Below are 24,506 nucleotides of genomic sequence, written 5' to 3' on the forward strand. Positions count from 1 at the left end.
TCTCCATTGTGTTAGTCCAATACTAAGGTTGAGCCCCAGATGGGACTCTATTTCCTATAGAGTGCCCTACTTTTGACGAGGGTCCATTGGACTCTGGTCAAAAGTTATGTACTACAAAGGGAATAGGGTGCCATTTGAGACGCATACAGTAATTCATCAGTGTTTTAACCAACCAGATCTCAGATCAGTTTTCTCATTAGCCTAGAAAAAGCCTGATCATTACCAGTCTTGATTGAGTCTAAAGGCCCGCACAGACTACGATTTTAGCCGTCTTATGCCATGATTTTGCCATCCGGGACAGAAATGTCCACGCCATGGGCAAATTCTTCAGTCGTAAACGATTGTCGGAGGTCTTGGCTCGTTCAGTGTGACAGGGTCTAGGTCTGCCGATGAAATGCCACTACGAGCGGTTGTAGGCTCAAGTTCTGGCAGTGTCAGAAATGTTGAGCCTTCATCTTGTCGTCTGGCTGGTGTTACGAGCCGATCCCAGTGACTGACCAATAGGAACACAGCCGGCACAGAGTATGCACACGATAACATGATTATTGTGAATAGGCAGATTACTGTAATAGTTATATTTAAACGTTTACATGCTTCTGCAAGAAGAATGATTTCCCTAATAATCTTGTTTACATGACACATCTGAAATCAGGCAAGCTGATGGGATTTTGATAAATGCAGAAAATCACCGCTCAAAATGTGAACGTTCTACCACAGCGTTCATGTTATTTTTGGGAAGCAGAGTTTGGACATATTAAGTTTATGTAAACTATTTCTAAGATGCATTGTTTTTTTGAACATAAACGTAGGAGTGTTGCGCTGCTGGTGCTGGCACCTGCGCAGGTCAAATACACAGCTGACGTAGCCTCGCAAGCCAATCGCAGAATGTTACGACAGAACTGAATCAAATCGTACAATCCGTTCAGGCTGATGACAAGATTTGAATTTGCTAACACCGCACAGTGTGACATGTAATAATCATAGATGGAATTCAAAGTACAGTGCGGGAAGGCTTTCAGTCTTAACATTTTAACGGTGGTTCTGATTTGAGTCTTGACTTGCATATCATCACGGCTCTGAGTAATGTGTGTCTCCTGTTGCAGAGTGTGATGAACATGATGCATGTTATCAGTATACCTTACTCACTGATGAAGGTCAACCCACTTTCCTGGATCCAGAAAGTGTGCCAATACAAAGGTCTGGATTCACCACCTCTCTATTCACTTGACTTCTGTTAATAACTGCATGTCTATTTGACATCGGATGCTGTATACCTTTTAGTCGATTATGTATGCTTCATTTATTTGTACAATACGTATGATTTGATATACAGTTCAAATTGTGTTGTGACTGTTGGCATTTTGACTTCACAGATTTCAATATTTTGTCTGTGATCCCCATGTGAACTGTCCCTAATCCTTGCTATGGTCTGATTCCCTCCCCCAGCGAAGGTGGCGTGTGTGAAGTCCCGAGACATGCACTGGGCCTTGGTGGCACACAGGGACCAGAGGGACATCAACCTGAGCTCCCTACGCATGCTGGTGGTGGCTGATGGCGCCAACCCCTGTAAGACCACACTACCGTAGTACTGTATCACTTCTCTCTATCAATTCAAATGGCTTTATAGGCATGGGAAACATATGTTTACCTAATAGATATGGGAGTTGATCAAGATTGGATTTGTATTCAAATTCTTTGTGGGTGTGTGTAATCTGAGGAAAATGTGTCTGTAATATGGTCATACGTTTGGCAGGAGGTTAGGAAGTGCAGCTCGGTTTTCACCTGATTTTGTGGGTAGTGGGCACACAGCCTGTCCTCTTGAGAGCCAGGTCTGCCTATGGCGGCCTCTCTCTCGATAGCAAGGACAGTCTACATAGTCATAGCTTTTCTTGATTTTGGGTCGCGGTGGTCCGGTATTCTGCTACTGTGTATTCTCTGTTTAGGACCAAATAACTTTCCAGTTTGCTCAGTTTTGTTGATTCTTTCCAATGTGTCAAGTAATTATCTTTTTGTTTTCTCATCATTTGGTTGGGTCTAATTGTGTTGCTGTCCGGGGGCTCTGTGGGGTGTGTTTGTGAACGGAATCCCAGTACCAGGCAACTGGACCTTTTTTGGAATAATTGGTCTTACTGAGATGAACTGTCTGGGCCCAAGTCTGACAATCTCTGCAAAATATCTAGGTGCTGCTCTATGCCCTCCTTGGTTGGAGACAGAAGCACCAGATCCTATGGAAACAGTAAACATTTGACTTCAAAGTCAATTAGGTTGAGGCCGGGTGCTTCAGGCTTTTCTAGAGTCCTCGACAATTCGTTGATATAAATGTTGAAGAGGGTGGGGCTCAAGCTGCATCACTGTCTCACCCCCCGGCCCTGAGGAAAGAAATGTTTTTTTTGCCGATTTTATAATGTATGTTTTCCACCAACACTGCTTTCCATCAATTTGTATAGCAGACCCTCGTGCCAAATTGAGTCAAGCTTTTTTTAAATCAACAAAGCATGAGAAGACTTTGCTTTTGTTTTGTTTGTTTGTCAATAAGTGTTCAGGGTGAATACATGGTCTGTCGAACGGTCATTTGGTAAAAAGCCAATTTGACATTTGCTCAGGACAGGAAGAAATGTAGAAGTCTGCTGTTAATGATAATGCAGAGGTTGCTGTTGACGCATGTCACATTTGTCTCCACTTTTGTGGATTAGGGTGATAAGTCCTTGGTTCTAAGTATTGGGGAAGATGCCAGAGCTGAAGATGATGATAGAGTTTATATCCAATTGGAATTTGTGGTGTGTGTATATTTTGTTTAATTTAGGATACCATCAACATAACATGCTTTTTTTGGGTTGAAGGGTTTGTATTTTGTCCTGTAGTTCATTCAATATAATTGGAGAATCCAGTGGGTTCTGGTATTCTTTAATAGCTGACATTACTGATTTGTAATGAATCATCTGTTTTTTTCTGTTCTTTGTTATAGGACCAAACCGATCAGAGAAGTGGGTTATCCATACATCTCCATTTTGGATAGATGGCTCTTCATGTTTGTTTAGTGTGTTCCTATTTTCCCAGAAGTGGTTAGATTCTATGGATTTTTCAGTTATGTTGAGCCGATTTCTGATGTGCTGTTCTTTCTTTTTATGCAGTGTATTTCTATTTTGTTTTAGTATTTCCCAGGTTTTCTGGGTCTCTGTGTTTTTGGTTGGATTGGTTCCTCAATTTCTTTCTTAGCTTTTCTTTGTCGTTGTTGTAAAAAAAGAAATAAGGTTTTCATTCCACTGTTCCAACCAGCAAAATAAATGTCTGAACCGGTTCAAAACCCCCAAAAAGTACGTTTATATCGTTCCTTTCTGATCTTTTTTTTTTACCTTTTACTCAACAGTTTTTTTTACATTTTAGCTCATTAACAAACTTCACCGATCAGTGCGGATAGAGCAGGCAAGCTAGTTGTTTACAAGCGTGATGGACAGACAAGTGTAGCCTATGGCGCAAGATGCATGCCTTATGACATGCATTATCTAAATTAGGTCCACAGAATTATACATAGAAGGAGCGGCTTCTATAGAGGAACTTTGAATGTCCTTTGAGCTGTTGTAACTTTTCAAGGGATATGTTCTGTGTTGGACTGTGACGTTATGCCTTTCATAGACTCGCACCCTAACACAAGGCAATTGTGTTCCGTAACTGTTGCTTGTATAAAATAACTATTGTGTAAACAATATGATTGTATTATCACCTCCCACTATATAATGGACATGTAACTATTCACTCTTGGAGTTCTTCCCTGTGAAATCAGAGGTAGATCTCCCTCGCAGCTGCTTGTATTACATATGTTTCTATCATACAATTAAAAAGTCTCTGCCTTAATCTTTGGATAAAATTTTCCACAACATTCTCAATCAAGCTTGTAACGTCAGTACTGTAGCCTATTCTTCCGAGGGGGGAAGGGCAGGTAGCCTAAACACACACACACGCACAGTCAAAGATTTTCTGCTTGCAGGCAAACACTGGAATAAGTTTGAGTGACAGAGTGAGAACTTTGCATAGGCGTTTTGTTGTGGGACTAGAAAAAAATGCCTGGAACATAAAATAACATTATTAACCGGTTCCCATGCTTCTAAAAGAACGGTTCTGTTCCGGAAAGGTATGGATCACTTTCGTTCTAGGAACCGTTTCTGTTCCTTGAAAATGTTTGCACCTTCACTATTGCAGTGAAATGTGTTGTTGGCTAATTGTTTTCTGGTAACTTTCCACTCTACTTTCCATCTGTACTATTTCTTAATAGTATGCAGTTTGTCTGGCTTTGATGTCTCATGATTGAGTATGGATTTGTTCAAGTAGGCCAGGGTGGTACCCTTCCCCAGATCTGTGCCTCGACACAATCCTGTCTCGGAGCTCTACGGACAATTCCTATGACCTCATGGCTTGATTTTTGCTCTGACATGCATTGTCAACTGTGGGACCTTTATATAGACAGGTGTGTGCCTTTCCAAATCATGTCCGATTAATTGAATTTACCACAGGCGGACTCCAAACAAGTTGTAGGAACAGCTCAAGGATGATCAAAGGAAACAAGATGCATCTGAGCTCAATTTCGAGTCTCATAGCGAAGGGTCTGAATACTTATGTAAATAAGGGTTTTCAGTTTTTTTATTTCTAAAAACCTGTTTTCGCTTTGTCATTATGGGGTATTGTGTGTAGATTGAATTTTTTTTATTTAATCAATTTTAGAATAAGGCTGTAACAAAATGTAGAAAAAGTCAAGGGGTCTGAATATTTTCCGAATGCACTGTAAGGTTATTATACTGCCAATGTTTGTCTATGGAGATTGCATGGCTGGGTGCTTGATTTTATACACCTGTCAGCAACGAGTCTGGCTAAAATAGACGAATCCAGTAATTTGGAGGGGTGTCTACATACTTCTGTATATATTATATAGTGAGTTTCTCTCACAACCTCATTTTCAAATCACAAGACCACACATGGGGTCGCGACCCCTAGTGAAGTACGCTATGATTTTTCTGTGATCTGAGGGGTGTCATTGGGCTGACTGAATGCTCTGAGAGACTGGGTTGAGGTCGGTGATAGTCGTCTACAGTACTGCTGCCAAGAGATGAGCTGTAGGTGTACCTACCGTAGGAGTCCCCTCGAAGCCTAACATTTGATGTACAGACCCAGACTAGTACATGTTCATGGGTCTGGAAATGATTGATCTCCCCCTCTAGGATGGAGAAGCTGTCTAAATTAAAGTATGGGGATTTTAGTGGGGGGATATAGGTAGCACACAGAATGGAAATGTTCTATGTTGAGATTATTTCCTTATTTATTTCCAAATGTGCCTGTTTTTATTAATTTAATAGTGGGTTAGGTCTGCTTTATACCAAATTAGCATACTCCCTGGGTCTCTTCCCTGTTTCACACCTGGTAGTTTGGTGGATGGGACTACCAGCTCTCTGTAACCTAAGGGTCAACCAGTGGGTCCATCTCCTCTATACCATGTTTCTTGTAGGATGACAATGTCTATTTCTTTGGTGAAATGTCCTCACTCACTCACACCACAGAAACATCACTGCTCAGAGTTTTCTATTCACACCAGGCCATGAACTTTGAGAACACCATTGTGTTGTGCATGAGTCATGGCACCTGTTGACAGCAGGTCAGAGTAGAAGCCTAGAGCTAACTTGTACTAGACTCTACCCAGGAGAGTCTTCTATCAGGATCTGTTCCATACAGATCCTATAATTCACTAGTGGACATTGGCATCCTAGCAACATGACAAAAAATCTGCCATCTTGGTCAATGCAACTTTAATTCTAGATATGGTAAAATATTGTAGAAAACTATAGGATCTCTATACTTTGTACTGTAACCTATTCTGTGGCAGCCTATGTTTATGATGCGGGTCTCATAGAATGTCTCTCTGCCAGCTAGGCTAAGCCATCTTATAACTTTTAGGGAAATGCATTTAATGGCCTAGTGAAGTATACCGTAGCCAAGATCTAACTGACCAAGCAGCGGTCATGGAACAACTACAGTAAGCTACCACTGGTGCTGTAAAAACGTATACTACCACAGCTACGTTACTATAGCTAGTGGGACCTATGGAGACGATAACGATTGAGTAATGTTGTTCATTTCCAATGCTAGCCTTATAAATGTGACTCTAGAGAATATAATTGAAAGGAACAAATGAGTAAGAATGGTTAAGAGGCAGTGAGTTCTGGTAACGGAGGGCAGTACAATCCGGTTACATCATTTGATGACGAACAGTATGCTTGCTGAGCTCAGCCTGACAGGGTTATGGTGTGGGGCAGACAAGCAGTGTAAGCTGGGAGAAAATCAACTGTGCCACAGTAATTAACCTGCTGTAACGGTTATCCACGTAATCAAAACATGCTGACATCTTAGATTGGTATAATGTATTGGTGTTTTCCTCCCCTCGCTTCCAACCTACTCAAAAACAGCACATGCCAACTTTAATTGGAACGAGGTAGTCTTTCAACACGTTTGTATGTGGTATGATTAGGATGTCTGGTTTTGTTCTTCATTATTGACTGTTAAGGTACACCTCTCTCTGTCCATCTTCCTCTCTCTTATCCCTCTTTGTCTTTCTCGCTCTCTCTCTCTCTTTCTCTCAATTATCTCTCTCAGGGTCCATCTCGTCGTGTGATGCATTCCTCAATGTCTTCCAGAGTAAGGGGCTGAAGCCTGAGGTTATCTGTCCCTGTGCTAGCTCTCCAGAGGCCCTCACTGTAGCCATCAGGAGGTACACACAAACAGTCATTACTATCAACTTTTATACAAAACTCTTAAGTTTACTGTCCTGCGGGTTATGGCGGTTATAGCTACCCCCCCATCTGTTATATATTGTAGCTCAACTTCAAATAGCCCCTGCTTACAGTAAGGAAAGGCAAGTTTAATTAAATCTCAAATTACAGGAAAAAAAGTTCACTCCCTGCCCTTGATTATGACACTGTAAAAAGCTTACTGTGTGCGCCACATGCATCACTTATAAATGGCATCTTGACATTACGGATACTGTGGCAATTACGTCATTTCATTTCCAGGACACAGCTTCAAACTCGCAAATCTAATCAACGGCCAATAAAACCCAATTCCCATTTCTACCCTGTTGCCCACACACACAGCACCATTAATGAAAGCACCCCCATGATGGTGTTGTCCTGGTGTTTTTTATGGCTCTCCGTTTCCCCGTGGGCGTCGAGCTCCCGCTTCCACTAAGGGAGTAGTCCCGTCCCTAGCCGTCTAATTGGCAGATTTTTAAATGGGATGCAGGCTTTGATTTGGGGAGCTTGTTGATAGGGGCGCTACACAGTGGCTGACCCTGGTTCTGACCCCAACCTCTCCGTGTATACAGTATGTACTGTATGTGCATGTCTACCGGGGTGAATGGGATATGCAGAAGACCCGTTTTATTTTGTTGGTCATGAAGTAAATGGACAATAAAGTAATCTTCTTGTTAATAGGCCGACAGACGACAGTAACCAGCCCCCAGGAAGAGGAGTGCTCTCCATGCAGGGTTTGAGTCACGGGGTCATCCGGGTGGACTCTGAGGAGAAGCTGTCTGTTCTCACCTTGCAGGATGTCGGCACCGTCATGCCAGGAGGTAAACACCAGGGTTGCAATTCCGCTTACTTTCCCAAAATTCTCAGGTTCCCAGAAATTCTGGTTGGAAGATTCCCGGCATCATAATGGAATAAGAAGGAAGTCAGGTAACCTGCAACTGGTGTTTCTGGAAAACCTGGGAATTTTGGCAAGGTTACTGGAGATTGTGTAACTCTACTACAAATACAGCTTTATGTCTGTTTTATGCCTCTAGCAAGGATAGAAAGCATCATAGCAAATAGAATGTTCATAGATTCATTGAATTTACCAGACACACACATTACTTGATGTATGACTGAATTATCAAAAAAAGATTGTTTTGACATCCATAATTTTTAGATGAAGCAGAAGTTTTTCATTATCCAGATAACGTCATATGATAACGAGAGTTTCCATCAAATGGAATCTTGTTTTCCATGTAAAATCCTGGCATTACTCACGACGCCTCATAACTGACCAACACGAACACGCATAAAGAAGTTATATTGACCCTGAAATAAAAATATAAAAAAGCATTCCTCAACGAAGAGTTCAACCTACTTTTCTAAGGAGTGTGTTTTTGTGATTTGGCTCAGTGGGAGGGTTGGAGAGGGTAACTCAAATGGCACCCTATTCCCTACATAGTGCCCTACTTTTGACCAGAGCACTATGGGATTTATATAAGGTGTTTGGGACGCAGAAAGACCGAAAAAGAAGAGCGGGGGTTGTGTGGTGGGTTTCTAGAGTCCGGAGGGTCCTGACCTCCCCAGCATGTGGTGCCAAGATGAGTGCCTGGCTGCCTGATACAGAGTCCATAAAGAACCTTTACACCCACACAGAGGCCCTGCAGCCATGACCCAGGGCCGCGGGCTTCCCTACCACCTCCCTACCCCTTAACCTGTCCCTTTCCAGCACCAGATACGGGTGACCCTAACCTCATTTCCTCACCTGCTCTATGTTAGGGGTTTCCTGGAAGTGTGTTGATGTGGTCCTGAGGACGCAACACCTTTTTATTGAACACAAGGTATGTGTCCCAAATGGCATCCAGTTCCTTAAATAGTGCACTACTTTCCACCAGAGCCCTACGGGTACTGGTCAAAAGTAGTGCACTAAATAGGGAATGTGGTGCAATTTGGGACACAGCCCAGAGGAGTGCACCCTCAGCTATGTGCTGCAGAGTAATGCAGTGACTATATAATGAAGTGCACTTGGCTTGATGTGGATCATTGAGGTAGCTGGGCCTGGCTTCACTGCTCTAAACCCCTTTCTCTCCGCTCACTGCTGTTTACTAAAAAACTCTCTCCTTTTTTTTTTTTCCTTCCACTCCTCCTTTTTGATTTCTTGCAGCTCTCATGTGTGTAGTGAAACCAGATGGGGTTCCGCAGTTATGCAAAACAGATGAGATCGGGGAGCTGTGTGTGGGTTCTATCGCCACGGGGACATCGTACTACGGTCTCTCAGGCATGACCAAGAACACCTTTGAGGTAAGGCCTAACAGCATGGGGTTATGGGCTGAGCTACCCCTGGGTCCTGGCTAGGGATGGTTAGGACGCCTGGGGATTGGCTCTAACAACTGCTGCTGTTCAATAGTTCTTAAAACCCATTCCACATTCCTCAAGTGCTAAATATAATCCATTAGTGGAGAGAGAGAGAGTCATTTAATGGAATTGCACCCTTATGTGATGCCTTCATTCATTCATTTGTTTTATTTATCCATTGGGCTAATTTAATTACTTTCTGTGTATTGCAGGTTGTTAGGAGAGTGATAAACGAATGTGTGTGTCTGTACTCTAGGTGTTCCCCATGAACAGTGTTGGGGCTCTCATCAGTGAGTACCCCTTCACCAGGACAGGCTTGCTGGGCTTCGTGGGTCCTGGGGGACTGTGCTTCATCGCTGGCAAGATGGACGGCCTCATGGTGGTGGGGGGAAGGAGGCACAACGCTGACGACATCGTGGCTACAGCCCTGGCTGTGGAGCCCATGAAGTTTGTCTACAGGGGGAGGTGGCTGTTCATCTATCAGTTGTGGACAGGGGTTTTTCTTCACATGTGACCTTACCAGGAAAACCTCTGGGCCCTTTTTAAAGGCTCTATTTCTTGGTCAAGTCCTGTGGACTGGAAAAGCTCCTGACACTACTTAAATAAGAAATGATGGTGATCATAGCTGATTGACTGTGTCTGTGCTTATGCAGTGTTGGTAACATTATTGGTCTCCTGTTTCTCTATGCTACAGGATAGCTGTGTGCTAATGCTAACAGTGTGGTAACAGTATTGGTCTCCTGTTTCTCTATGCTACAGGATAGCTGTGTGCTAATGCTAACAGTGTGGTAACAGTATTGGTCTCCTGTTTCTCTATGCTACAGGATAGCTGTGTGCTAATGCTAACAGTGTGGTAACAGTATTGGTCTCCTGTTTCTCTATGCTACAGGATAGCTGTGTGCTAATGCTAACAGTGTGGTAACAGTATTGGTCTCCTGTTTCTCTATGCTACAGGATAGCTGTGTGCTAATGCTAACAGTGTGGTAACAGTATTGGTCTCCTGTTTCTCTATGCTACAGGATAGCTGTGTGCTAATGTTAACAGTATTGGTTTCCTGTTTCTCTGTGCTCCAGGATAGCAGTGTGCTAACGGTGTTGGTCTCATTCTGTATGTAATTCTATGGTTGGTCTCCCATCTCTCTGTTCTCCAGGATAGCAGTGTTCTCCATCTCTGTGTTACATGATGAGAGGATTGTGGTGGTGGCAGAGCAGAGACCTGACTCTACAGAGGAGGACAGCTTTCAGTGGATGAGCAGAGTGCTGCAGGTGTATATACATACACACACACACACACACACACACACACACACACACACACACACACCAGTAGACTGAACCCTGTACTGTAATAACTCAGGTCTCTGGGCTCCTGTCCATAACTAAAGAGACTGTGGTTTCACTATTAAAGCTGTTTCCAGCTGTGTGATTGCAGTCAAAACAAATAAGTTAGGATTTGCTCCTTAGCCATCCATACCTCACATCTCAAACACTGACACCGTGTTCCTCCACATACAGGCAATATGACCTGTCTTTACGACTGTAAGCATATCTAGTTGTCATATACAGTATAATGGTGCACTACTTTTGACCAGAGTCCTTTTGAGGCACACATCACCCTAATCCCTGTACCCTTCCCTCCCCATACAGGCCATAGATGGGATCCACCAGGTGGGGGTGTATTGCCTGGCCCTGGTCCCCTCCAACACGCTTCCTAAAACCCCTCTGGGGGGCATCCACTTGTCAGAGAGCAAGCAGCTGTTCCTGGAGGGCTCCCTGCACCCCTGCAACGTCCTCATGTGTCCCCATACCTGTGTCACCAACCTGCCCAAGCCCCGGCAGAAACAACCGGGTCAGACACTATATTACACCATAGCACACCATCCTGAGTGGGTCTGCCTGGGGGATTGATAGTTCATTTGTTTCATAGAAATCCTTAGTTTACATGGTGATAGAGATATCCATTTACTTCATCTTCATATTTCTTGATTCTGTTGGATGAGGTGTAGAACTATTCAGGACTGTACAGGGTGTGTTTTGTAGCCTGGCCCGATGACTACTGTAACATGTCCCATCTGATCCAACACATCCCATAGTGTAACTGTCACCTCTCTCCATTAGTTCTAGTACTGTGTTGCCCCTAGATAGATGTTAATTTACAACACAGGTTTCTGTCTGAAAGGCACTCTGTCAGAGTAGAATCCATCCAGTCAATTGGCCCATCCATTCGGTTGCCTTCGTCTCTGAACACAAGGTCAATCTCAGCCCACCCGGTCTCTGTAAATCTCTGGGAATTCACTGCACATACAATGTGAGCTCGTATATATCACTGTAGATCACAGCCAGGGATATAGATTCCACATGTTTGTATCAGTGTGTCTCTCTGTATGTGTGTTGTCTCACCTTTATCCCTCTGTCCACAGAGATCGGGCCTGCCTCTGTGATGGTGGGGAACCTGGTGTCGGGGAAGAGGATTGCCCAGGCTAGCGGCAGGGACCTGGGCCAGATGGAAGACAATGATCAGGCAAGGAAGGTGTGTGTGCTGTGCTGCTCTCTGAGGGCTTGGTTTTCATCAACACCTTCATCTACATCAGCACACTCATTAAACCATGGACTGGGGGCCTCCAACTGAATATTAGGGTATGTCCCAAATGCCACCCTACTCCATACATAGTGCACTACTTTTGACCAGAGCCCAAGGGCCCTGGTCAAAAGTAGTGCGCTTGATAGAGAATAGGATGCCATTTGGGACGTAGTATGAATCAGTTGAATATTGGCACACTCTCCATGTTTAAGTTGACCATCTACTGTAATTTGATCCCCTCATATGTAAACACTATAATTGTACTGTAGTTCAGCCGTTGTTCATCTATAGTCTCCCCAAGTCATATGAATTATTTATCTGACATCTGTTGTATAGTATTCTACATCTCTATCATTCTATTCCTTCTTTCATGATATCTAAGTGTTTATATGGATGGATCAGACCATATACATTTCTGCTCGCATGCCTTGCACAACACAGGAACAAATACCACCGCCCCGTGGTCCAGTAGAATGTATTGTTAGTGATTTACTCTGATTTTGACTCGTGTCAAGGCTAAAAATGTCCTGGGATCGGTAGATTGGTGTTACAGAACTAATATGGAACAAAGCTTTTAAAAGGATTGTTGAGACGGGCCACATTAGGATATTTATTATGCACAGTAAGACATTGCTCAATGGTATTTTCCATTTCATAGACGATGTCTAAGAGGCTCTCTGTCTCTGAGATACCTAATAATAGGGTGTGTAACTGTACCGTGGACTGCGTCCCAAATTGAATTTTCCCTATGTAGTGTAGTGCATTGTATTCCCTGTTGGCCCTGGTAAAAAGTAGTGCACTAATATAGGGATTAGTGATCCATGGGGACCAGTGCGGTGTGTTTGCGATAGACTGAAGTAGATGAATGGGACTGTAGAGTGACTACCCAGCATAGTTCTAGGTACTGACACTAGGCCTCAGGTCCTCCTGTATCCATAGCTCTAGGTACTGACACCAGGTCTCCCTGTATCCATAGCTCTAGGTACTGACACTAGGCCTCAGGTCCCCCTGTATCCATAGCTCTAGGTACTGACACCAGGGCCCCCTGTATCCATAGCTCTAGGTACTGACACTAGGCCTCAGGTCCCCCTGTATCCATAGCTCTAGGTACTGACACCAGGTCCCCCTGTATCCATAGCTCTAGGTACTGACACCAGGTCCCCCTGTATCCATAGCTCTAGGTACTGACACCAGGTCCCCCTGTATCCATAGCTCTAGGTACTGACACCAGGCCTCAGGTCCCCCTGTATCCATAGCTCTAGGTACTGACACTAGGCCTCAGGTCCTCCTGTATCCATAGCTCTAGGTACTGACACCAGGTCCCCCTGTATCCATAGCTCTAGGTACTGACACTAGGCCTCAGGTCCCCCTGTATCCATAGCTCTAGGTACTGACACTAGGCCTCAGGTCCTCCTGTATCCATAGCTCTAGGTACTGACACCAGGTCCCCCTGTATCCATAGCTCTAGGTACTGACACCAGGGCCCCCTGTATCCATAGCTCTAGGTACTGACACTAGGCCTCAGGTCCTCCTGTATCCATAGCTCTAGGTACTGACACCAGGTCCCCCTGTATCCATAGCTCTAGGTACTGACACCAGGTCCCCCTGTATCCATAGCTCTAGGTACTGACACCAGGTCCCCCTGTATCCATAGCTCTAGGTACTGACACCAGGCCTCAGGTCCCCCTGTATCCATAGCTCTAGGTACTGACACTAGGCCTCAGGTCCTCCTGTATCCATAGCTCTAGGTACTGACACCAGGTCCCCCTGTATCCATAGCTCTAGGTACTGACACCAGGCCTCAGGTCCCCCTGTATCCATAGCTCTAGGTACTGACACCAGGTCCCCCTGTATCCATAGTTCTAGGTACTGACACTAGGCCTCAGGTCCTCCTGTATCCATAGCTCTAGGTACTGACACCAGGTCCCCCTGTATCCATAGCTCTAGGTACTGACACTAGGCCTCAGGTCCTCCTGTATCCATAGCTCTAGGTACTGACACCAGGCCTCAGGTCCCCCTGTATCCATAGCTCTAGGTACTGACACCAGGTCCCCCTGTATCCATAGCTCTAGGTACTGACACCAAGCCTCAGGTCCCCCTGTATCCATAGCTCTAGGTACTGACACCAGGTCCCCCTGTATCCATAGCTCTAGGTACTGACACCAAGCCTCAGGTCCCCCTGTATCCATAGCTCTAGGTACTGACACCAGGTCCCCCTGTATCCATAGCTCTAGGTACTGACACCAAGCCTCAGGTCCCCCTGTATCCATAGCTCTAGGTACTGACACCAGGTCCCCCTGTATCCATAGCTCTAGGTACTGACACCAGGTCTCCCTGTATCCATAGCTCTAGGTACTGACACTAGGCCTCAGGTCCCCCTGTATCCATAGCTCTAGGTACTGACACCAGGTCCCCCTGTATCCATAGCTCTAGGTACTGACACCAGGTCCCCCTGTATCCATAGTTCTAGGTACTGACACCAGGCCTCAGGTCCTCCTGTATCCATAGCTCTAGGTACTGACACCAGGTCCCCCTGTATCCATAGCTCTAGGTACTGACACCAGGCCTCAGGTCCCCCTGTATCCATAGCTCTAGGTACTGACACTAGGCCTCAGGTCCCCCTGTATCCATAGCTCTAGGTACTGACACCAGGTCCCCCTGTATCCATAGCTCTAGGTACTGACACCAGGCCTCAGGTCCTCCTGTATCCATAGCTCTAGGTACTGACACCAGGTCCCCCTGTATCCATAGCTCTAGGTACTGACACCAGGTCCCCCTGTATCCATAGCTCTAGGTACTGACACCAGGTCCTCCTGTATCCATAGCTCTAGGTACTGACACCAGGGCCCCCTGTATCCATAGCTCTAGGTACTGACACCAGGTCTCCCTGTATCCATAGCTCTAGGTACTGACACCAGGTCCCCCTGTATCCATAGCTCTAGGTACTGACACCAGGCCTCAGGTCCTCCTGTATCCATAGCTCTAGGTACTGACACCAGGTCCCCCTGTATCCATAGCTCTAGGTACTGACACCAGGTCCCCCTGTATCCATAGCTCTAGGTACTGACACCAGGTCCCCCTGTATCCATAGCTCTAGGTACTGACACCAGGTCCTCCTGTATCCATAGCTCTAGGTACTGACACCAGGTCCCCCTGTATCCATAGTTCTAAGTACTGACACCAGGCCTCAGGTCCCCCTGTATCCATAGCTCTAGGTACTGACACCAGGTCCCCCTGTATCCATAGCTCTAGGTACTGACACTAGGCCTCAGGTCCTCCTGTATCCATAGCTCTAGGTACTGACACCAGGCCTCAGGTCCCCCTGTATCCATTGCTTCCTCTCTGTTTCCACTGAGTGTTGGAACTGTCCCTTCCTCAACATTTTCTTTCTATTAAGTAGGAAGCTTAAACCAGTCACACAGACTGTGATGTAATGTTGGCTTCCCTAAGCCCTTACTTCATATCTGGGTAGTGGATAGCAGCATACTGGTTGGTATACTGCGTGTTGGGGAAGGATTGTAGTCTTGGTTAGTTTGGTTTGATTAGATTTGCCTTGAAATATCAAACAGTACATTTCCCTCGGGGCTTTAGGACTCTTACAGTGCACTACTTTTTGAACAGGGCCCATAGGGCTCTGGTCAAAGGTACTGCCCTACATAGGAAATAGGGTGCCATTTGGGACGAATCCCCTGTCAATACAGAGACGCATGTGATTTGACTGATTCTCGATTTGATGGCACTTTATTTTCCTTTTACAGTAGCAGAGGTTTGGAAAGTAATTATTAATAAAGGAATGTGAGGTGCCTGGCTGGTGGCACTGAGCAATGGTGAGCGTAGCCGTACCGTAGCGGAGACAGAATTGATTTCCCCTTTCTCTCATGCTGAAAAATCTCATCAATCACCCCGTTAGGCAGTCGCTTGGGCAGTACGACCTCTAATGTAAAGTGACAAGGCAGACGACAGCAACAACACAACACTCACATTTCTTCTGTTTTACTTTCCCTTTGGAAGACGGGACACATTGAGTGCATTTCAAATGGCACCCTATTCCCTATATAGTGCGCTACTTTTGACCAGGGCTGATAAGACTGGTTAAAAGTAGTGAACTATTAAGGGGAACAGGGTGCCATTTGGAAGGCAGACATTGTTTGTGGTGTGGTTTGGAATCCTCTGACTCAGACTTCATGCTCTTTTCCATTTGATCTAATCCCCCTAGCAACCATCAGTCTGTATCCCTTCCTCTGCTCCTTTGTTCTGTTCAGCATGCCAACCAGACCATAATAATCACTGCTGCTCTGCTTCCCTCATTATCACCTTAATGCACCAATATGGTCTGTCTGCATGCTCATTCCTCTGAAAGTCAGGCCCTCTGTGTGAATGGCTTTCTCTTATTTCGTGGCTCCATTTCCTTAATATTCAATGTTGTGATTTTTTTTTTAACCTGTGCTCGATAGTCTTGCCATGTCTAACCCAATCAATGAGTTTGCGTCAGGGAATGGTTGCTGCTTTAGCATGTTTAAAAAATGTATGGAACACCTTTTATTCTTCTTTCCAGCATAAATAATAGTTGTGTTCAACTTCATGTTGCTGAAATGTACACCACTGACCACCTAGTTGGTTACATAACAGTAAAGACTGATATCCACTTTGATAATGACAGCTGATACTTTTCAGATAACTTTTCTCTTCTACACAAGCTCTGGAATCACACACTTAAACAGATAAAGCTCTTCTCTGTGCTGATTCTAATCCAGCCCTGGAGTCTGAGTCACAGACCGACGCTGACTGGCTGGGCTGATTAAAGACAATGGCTCTTTGTGCTGCTCCGTACTGACCAGGCAGGCTCAGGCTTAACTAGAGCACTCTGGGGGAGTCTCAGAGGAGGGGGTGGGCCTTCACCATTCAATACAGTCCTCTGCCATTCATATCTGCCTGTCTCTCTCCTGGCTGTCACAGACAATATTGGGGGTGCGTCCCAAATGGAACTCTATTCCCTATGTAGTGCACTACTTTTGACCATGGGCCATAGGGCTCTGATCAAAAGTAGTGCACTAAATAGGGAATATGGTGCCCTGGGCCTCTCTATCCCACTGATCTAGCCTAATATACAGTAGTGGGATGGTTTCCTGTGAACAGAAACAGAATAAATTGGTTTTACTGAATTATCCACTGGGCTTATGGCAAGTGCCTTAGGGATGTTTTCATCAGGAAACTGTGTTTATATTTTGCCAATGTTGTAGCGGCGTTGGCAGAGTCGACTAAGTTCCTGTCTTAATGTTTGTTTGAGTGCAGAGAGAGGGAGGGAGGGAGTCACTTAGTTTTAGGCAGCCCCTCACTTGGGGTTTGTCCCAAATGGCACCCTATTCCCTATGCAGTGTAATGCTTTTGAACAAACCCCCATGGGCCCTGGTCAAAAGCAGTGCACTACACAGGGAATGGGGGGCCATTTGGGGAACAGCCGTGGGTTCACAGGGAATAGTCTGTTCTGTGTGTCTGTTGGAAACAGGCCTTCCTATGGAATTAGACAGGAAATATCAAATGACTGTTTTAACAGGACAACATCTGTCCCTACTTAATGGCAAGAGCCCTAGTGTAAAACTAAGCACTTTCAGCAGCTGTAATTTTCACAGCATTTTTCTAAAACTAGACAGGCTAAAGTGACGGTTGGTGGTGGGTGGATTTTCCTGGGGTGTTCAGAGCAGTGAAATAGTTCATGGTGTAAATCCCAAATGGCACTCTATTCCCTAATTAGTGCATTACTTTTGACCAGAGGGCTCTGGTCATAGGGTGCCATTTTGGGACATATCTGGTTGTCAGAGCAGTGTAGAAGATCACAGAGAACATGATTTACTATCTGTAGCAGTTGGACCCGGTGGATTAAAACGGTGCATACTGAATCCCTAATTCATCACTATAAGAGCAGGCCTTAAGACAGGCAATATTACACTGCAGACTCCAAACTTTCGCGCTCTGCTCCTATGACAGAACCAAACTGCAAAAAGCATGAATTACACTCCACTATTTACTCCTCCACTGCCCCCACGGATGAAACCTTGAAAAATTCATAAGCTGAGACATGCTTGGCCCCTTCTCTTATTTCTCACTCTTTCTATCTGCGCCACTGATATGGAGCTCATATCTCTGTCTCTTTGTCTCTCTCTGTCTCTCTCAGCAACTGAACCAGTGCCTTCAGCATTTTGAAATGTTATGAGAGCAGGTCATTGTGCTGAAAGAATGATATGTTTAAGAACTCAGCGTGTCACCTTCTAATATGAAGCTCTGACTTTGCCGATACGCTACATGACCAAAAGTATGTGGACACCTGCTCGTCGAACATCTCCTTCCAAAATCATGGGCATTAATATGGAGTCGGTCTCCCTCTTTGTTGTTATAACAGCCTCCACTCTTCTGGGAAGGCTTTCCACTAGATGTTGGATCATTGCTGCGGGAACTTGCTTCCATTTAGCCACGAGAGCATTAGTGAGGTCGGGCACTGTTGGGCGATTTAGTCCTGGCTCGCGGCCGGCGTTGCAATTCATCCCAAAGGTGTACGATGGGTTTGAGGTCAGGGCTCTGAGCAGGCCTGTCAAGTTCTTCCACACCGATCTTGACAAAACCATTTCTGTATGGACCTCGCTTTGTGCACGGGGGCATTGTCATGCTAAAAAGGGCCTTCCCCAAACTGTTGCCACGAAGTTGGAAGCACAGAATGGTGTAGAATGTCATTGTATATTGTAGCGTTAAGGTTTCCCTTCACTAGCCCGAACAATGAAAAACAGCCCCAGACTATTATTCCTCCTCCACCAAACGTTACAGTTGGCTCTATGCATTGGGGCAGGTAGCGTTCTCCTGGCAACCGCCAAACCCAGATTCGTCCGTCGGACTGCCAGATGGTGAAGCGTGATTCATCACTCCAGAAAACATGTTTCGAGCTTTACATCACTCCAGCTGACACTTGGCATTGCTAGTGGTGATCTTAGGTTTGTGTGCGTCTGCTCTGCCATGGAAACCTATTTCATGAAGCTCCTGACGAACAGTTCTTGTGCTGACGTTGCTTCCAGAGGCAGTTTGGATCTTGGTAGTGAGTGTTGCAACCAAGGACAGGCATTTTTTACGCGCCAGCACTCGGCGGCCCCATTCTGTGAGGTTGTGTGGCTTACCACTTCGTGGCTGAGCTGTTGTTGCTCCAAGACATTTCCACTTCACAATAACAGCACTTACAGTTGACCGGGGCAGCTCTAGCAGGGCAGAAAATGTATGAACTGACTTGTTGGAAAGGTGGCATCCTATGACGGTGCCATGTTGAAAATCACAGCTCTTCAGTAAGGCCAATCTACTGCCAATGTTTGTTTGTCTATGGAGATTGCATGGTTGTGTGTTCGATGTTATACACCTGTCAGCAACGGGTGTGGCTGAAATAGCCGATTCCATTAATTTAAAGGGGTGTCAACATACTTTTGTGTATATACTGTGTAGCTACTTTATTGAGGAGAAATGTACTTACTGTGAAATGTGGTTGTCCTACCTAGCTATCTTAAGATGAATATCCTACCTAGCTATCTTAAGATGATATCTATTCCCTATATAGGGCACTTCTTTTGACCAGAACCCTATGCATTCCCTAGTCAAAAGTAGCTCACTCTACATAGAGAATAGGGTGCCTTTTGTGACAAACACTTCCTGTCTGATTTGAACACCAAGGCAGAATGGCTCCTCTCGGAGTGTGTGATCCAGCCAGAGGCTTATTTTATATTCCCTTCTTTTGTATATTTTAGTTCCTCTTCCTCTCTGAAGTGTTACAATGGAGGGCCCAGACCACTCCGGACCATGTGCTTTACACACTTCTCAACTGCAGGGTGAGTGAGACCTGGCTAAAGGCTGTATTGGCATTGTTCACATCTGACTCCTAACTCCTCTGACTCCTGTTTTGTACACATAGTAGCTGAAATAGTTGGCATTGTTCTCGCTTTGTATTGAGACCCATGAGGATTTTATTTGAAGTAGCCCGATCAAAGACCTATTGAAACTTTAAACTGTAAATCATAATTTTCTTGCTCTCCTTTTCTCTCCCTCTTTCTTTGTCAATCTCTCATCTATCGCTCGTGTGTGTGTGTGTGTGTGTGTGTGTGTGTGTGTGTGTGTGTGTGTGTGTGTGTGTGTGTGTGTGTGTGTGTGTGTGTGTGTGTGTGTGTGTGTGTGTGTGTGTGTGTGTGTGTGTGTGTGTGTGTGTGTGTGTGTGTGTGTGTGTGTGTGTGTGTGTGTGTGTGTGTGTGTGTGTGTGTGTGTGTGTGTGTGTGTGTGTGTGTGTGTGTGTGTGTGTGCCTGTGTGTGTGTGTGCCTGTGTGTGTGTGTGCCTGTGTGTGTGTGTGCCTGTGTGTGTGTGTGCCTGTGTGTGTGTGTGCCTGTGTGTGTGCCTGTGTGTGTGTGTGTGTGTGCCTGTGTGTGTGTGTGCCTGTGTGTGTGTGTGCCTGTGTGTGTGTGTGCCTGTGTGTGTGCCTGTGTGTGTGCCTGTGTCTTCGTGTGTATGACCACAGGGGACGATAGCCAGCTCTCTGACATGTGTCCAATTGCATAAGAGAGCAGAGAAGATTGCTACCATGCTGGCGGAGCGAGGACACCTGCAGGACGGGGATCACGTTGCGCTCGTCTACCCCCCTGGTACGTCTGCTGCCTGGGACTCGGGCTGACAAACATATCACACGTCTCTCACTGGGTTTATCACCAGCAGTCATGTGTTGTCAGTTATCATTCATCAATCTAGAATCTCTCTGTGCTTCCAAGCCAGGGCCTGAGCCACATCTCTCTATGATAGAATAGCACTTCCAACAAGAGTGTACTGATCTTTAAGGGTACACACAGAGAAGGCCCTGGGTGTTCCAAGATTTGAAAGGTAGAATTCTAATTTGGAACTCCATTAGTATTTGGGAGCCAGAGAAATTCAAGCGTTCAAGTGAGCCATAGGTCCATAATGAAAAGGCTCAGTCAAGCAGGACAAAATCCTGACAAGGGAGATTGCCTGAGAGAGCCATTCAATTAACTGTCTCTAGGACAGCCTGCTCAATACGGCTCCTTGTCCTGAGGGTGCAGTGTCTTTCTGTCTGTCGGGAGGCTGGTTCCGATTTGGCACAGGGACTCATGGACTGACGGACCATAACTAATATCCTCTCTCTCCCCTCTCCCTCTCTGTGTCCTTCATGCAGGGATTGACCTGATCGCAGCGTTCTACGGGTGCCTGTATGCGGGCTGCGTGCCAATCACTGTGCGACCTCCGCACCCCCAGAACATAGCCACCACTCTGCCCACAGTGAAGATGATTGTGGAGGTAAGTGCCTCATTGACATCCTCTTTGTATCAAGTCATCACATCACAACTGACCTTTCATTAGAGAAAATGTAGACCAAGATGATGCATAAGAGGTCATGTTAAAGGGAGCTGGATCCTCGAAGGCGACAGAGTAGGCCTCGTCAATCTGGAGCATTTTACAGTGCGTGCGCATGTGACTAAACGTGTGTGTTTCCAAACTTGTATTTGCGTGTCTCAATGTGTGCGTGTGCCCCCAGGTGAGCCGCTCGGCGTGTATGATGACTACAGCGGTGATCTGTAAATTGCTGAGGTCGAAGGAGGCCTCCGCAGCTGTGGACGTCAGGTCCTGGCCTCCTGTCCTGGACACAGGTAAGAGACTCCATTACCCACGCTGCACCAGTCACCTCAGTCAGACATTACCCACTTTAGCCTGAGGGTCTGGACTTCTTTACAACAGACACCAATACTACAGAGATACAAAATTAACTTATATTTAGGAACTTAATCAAGAACGATCTAATGTAATCTATTACAAAAATAAAGCAAACTGGATGGAATATGGAGAGAAATGCACAAAATTCTTCCTAAATCTCCAATACAGGAATGCTAACAAAAAGAATTTGCAGAAACTCATTACTGAAGACGGAGTCATCTATGATTCTCCGAATGATATTTTAAGAGGAAGCTAATTATTTCAGGCAGATGTTCTCTTTTCCTTCTCATCCTCTCCCACTGAATGAAGATTATGGTAAGGAATTCTTTCCAAATAATATAAAAAATGGAAAATTAACAAATGTACCGAAAGATCAGTGCGAAGGCCAAATTACAGAGGAAGAACTTTTTGAGGCTATTAAATCCTTTGTCTGGAAAAACCCCAGGGCTTGATGGCATACCGGTAGAGGTATATCAAGTATTTTTTGATATACTAAAGGCTCCATTGTTAGATTGTTTTAACTACTCCTATAGAAATGGTAGTCTGTCAGGTACTCAGTAGGAAGGTCTGATTTCTCTATTATTAAAACAAGACCCAGATGGCAAATATAAAGACCCAGTCTATCTAAAAAAACTGGAGGCCCCTTACACTTCAATGTTGTGATGCAAAAATACTAGCAAAATGCATAGCACTCAGAATTAAAAAGGTTTTACCATGTATTGTTCATCCTGATCAGACAGGTTTTTTACATGGACGATACAAGCCAGGAATGGTATTTATAGAGGATTTTGAAAAGGCATTTGATAAAGACTGGATTTTATTTATAAATGCCTGGATTTTTTCAATTTTGGTAATTCTCTTATAAAATGGGTAAAAAATTATGTATAGCAACCCCAGGTGTAAAACAGTAAACGGCTACTTCTCAGTTTTGAATTGTCAAGAGGAGTTAAACAAGGGTGTCCGCTGTCACCATATCTATTCGTTATGGCCATCGAAATGCTAGCTATTAAAATCAGATCCAATAACAACATAAGAGGATTAGAAATACAAGGCTTAAAAACAAAGGTGTCAATGTATGCCGATGACTCAAGTTTTATATTAAGTCCGCAAGCTAGCTCCCTGCAATGTCTCATTAAAGATCTAGATAACTTTTCTGTACTCTCGGGACTAAAACCTAAATTATAATAAATGTACAATATTATGTATTGGATCCTTAAAAAAATACAACTTTTACATTACCTTGCAGCTTACCTATAAAATGAGCTGATGGTGAAGTAGACACAAAAGATATAAATAATATAATATGAATTGGGTGGTTTGAGATTGTTAAATATAAATGCACTAAACCTCTCTCTAAAAGCTTGTCATTCAAAAGTTTTATTTGAACCTTAAATGGTTCTCAAGTAGATTAATAAGAAAAACTCATCCATTGTTTAAAAATGTCCTTTTTGCCTTTGTGCAGATTGCCATGTCTCGTTTTCAATTAATTGAAAATTATACTTTTTTCAAAGTATCTGTCTTTTTCAAACAAGCATTGCAGAGCTGGCTACAATTTCATCCCCCTGAAAAGAGAACAAATATTATGGCTGAACTCAAATGTGCTGGTTGATAAAATACCTGTATTTATGGGAAAGATGTTTGAAAAGGGTATTTTGTTCTTATATGATATTGTAATGGTAGAGTTATGTCCATGGAGTGATCAGAATTGTACGGGAAGGTCTGCTCAATCCAAGAGTACAACCAATTGATTACAGCATTTCCCCAAAAATGGAGGTGGCAGGTGGCAGCAGGAGGTAGGGAACTGGTCTGTCTGCCCAATATAAAGGATCAAAACTGGTGTAGGAATAAAAATAGCATAAATAGGAAAGTATACCAATTTCATTTGAGGACCAGGATGTTGACAACTGTGCCATACAGATTGCAAAATAGTTGGGAAGAGATTTTTGATGTACCGATTCCATGGTACAGGGTGTATGAGTTGATATATAAAACAACGCAAGATTCAAGACTTCGTGCTTTTCAGCTAAAATTATTATATAGAATTCTTGCCACCATCAAAATGTTGAATATTTGGGGCATAAATCTTCGAAGCTCTGCAGATTTTGTTGTGAGGATACAGAATCAATAGACCATTTATTTTGGTATTGCCCTCAGGTAGCCTGTTTCTGGTCTCAGGTTCAGGAATGGCTAAAAATGCATAGCATTGATATAAAATTGACCCTAGAAATGGTACTGTTATGAGATCTGGAGAGACCAGGTCAGTCAATTACTAATATACTAATACTCTTTAGTAAAAGTATTTATCTTCAACACACAATCTGTAGATTCTATTCAATTAGATTGAAATTGTACATTAAACATCACAGCATAGTTGAAAGATATGTGTTGCGTAGAAACACGAAGTGGGTGGCCAGCAGAGATAGATGGGATGGGCTGAGGGTTGGTATGTGGAATTGGAGACAAGTGGGAGTGGAGTTGCTGTGTGAGAGAGAGAATGATGGTCAAAAGATAAAGGAGGAAAAAAAGTCTAAATAAAACATAATAAAAGTACATTTGAATGACACTAAATGGCAGTGTTTTTACAACTAATGCCGGTTTGCCTGAGGCTAATGCCGTGCAGGTGTTTGTACACATGCATATATACACACACACACATTCATTCAAATAAACACATACAAGAACACACACATATATGTAATAGTGCCAGACATGCACACAAACATATAAAGTAGGCATTGCTGTTATGATTTCAGTTGTCCTTGATGTCCTTTGTTTTAAATATATATATATATTTATTTATTTAATTATTTATTTATTTTTTTGCATTGTTGTTTGCTGTTTTCCTCTGTCTTTTCCTTTTTTCTCTTTAGTTCATTCTCTTGGTTGTTGGTGCATTGGGGGGTTCTTAGGGGTGGGGAATGGAATTAATTGAATAAAAAAAAATATATATATATATAATATATATAATATTATATATATATATATATATATATATATATATATATATTTATATTCCAGGGGGGTGGGGCTGGTTGAGGGACAGCTATTGGGGAACTGTGGGG

General features: G+C 44.1%; 1 protein-coding gene across 14 annotated transcripts in view; it reads left to right on the forward strand.

Annotated features, from left to right (window-relative positions):
- The window catches only part of LOC106568825 (disco-interacting protein 2 homolog C), a 255,185-nt gene that overhangs the window by 212,407 nt on the left and 18,272 nt on the right, over positions 1-24,506 (forward strand). For 13 of the 14 annotated variants that reach the window (XM_045694056.2, XM_082960831.1, XM_045694058.2 and 10 more), the window contains exons 15-27: positions 1,104-1,197; positions 1,447-1,566; positions 6,637-6,751; positions 7,473-7,612; positions 8,938-9,074; positions 9,385-9,593; positions 10,279-10,393; positions 10,775-10,976; positions 11,548-11,657; positions 19,484-19,564; positions 20,243-20,366; positions 20,909-21,030; positions 21,269-21,380. In XM_045694056.2, coding sequence (XP_045550012.1) covers positions 1,104-1,197; positions 1,447-1,566; positions 6,637-6,751; positions 7,473-7,612; positions 8,938-9,074; positions 9,385-9,593; positions 10,279-10,393; positions 10,775-10,976; positions 11,548-11,657; positions 19,484-19,564; positions 20,243-20,366; positions 20,909-21,030; positions 21,269-21,380 — 1,681 coding nt within the window. The remainder of the gene's footprint in view (positions 1-1,103; positions 1,198-1,446; positions 1,567-6,636; positions 6,752-7,472; positions 7,613-8,937; positions 9,075-9,384; positions 9,594-10,278; positions 10,394-10,774; positions 10,977-11,547; positions 11,658-19,483; positions 19,565-20,242; positions 20,367-20,908; positions 21,031-21,268; positions 21,381-24,506) is intronic. The other variant, XM_082960830.1, reaches the window with a different exon arrangement.

Source organism: Salmo salar, chromosome 14, assembly GCF_965601325.2.
Source record: "Salmo salar chromosome 14, fSalSal1, whole genome shotgun sequence".
NCBI classification, from domain to species: Eukaryota; Metazoa; Chordata; class Actinopteri; order Salmoniformes; family Salmonidae; genus Salmo; species Salmo salar.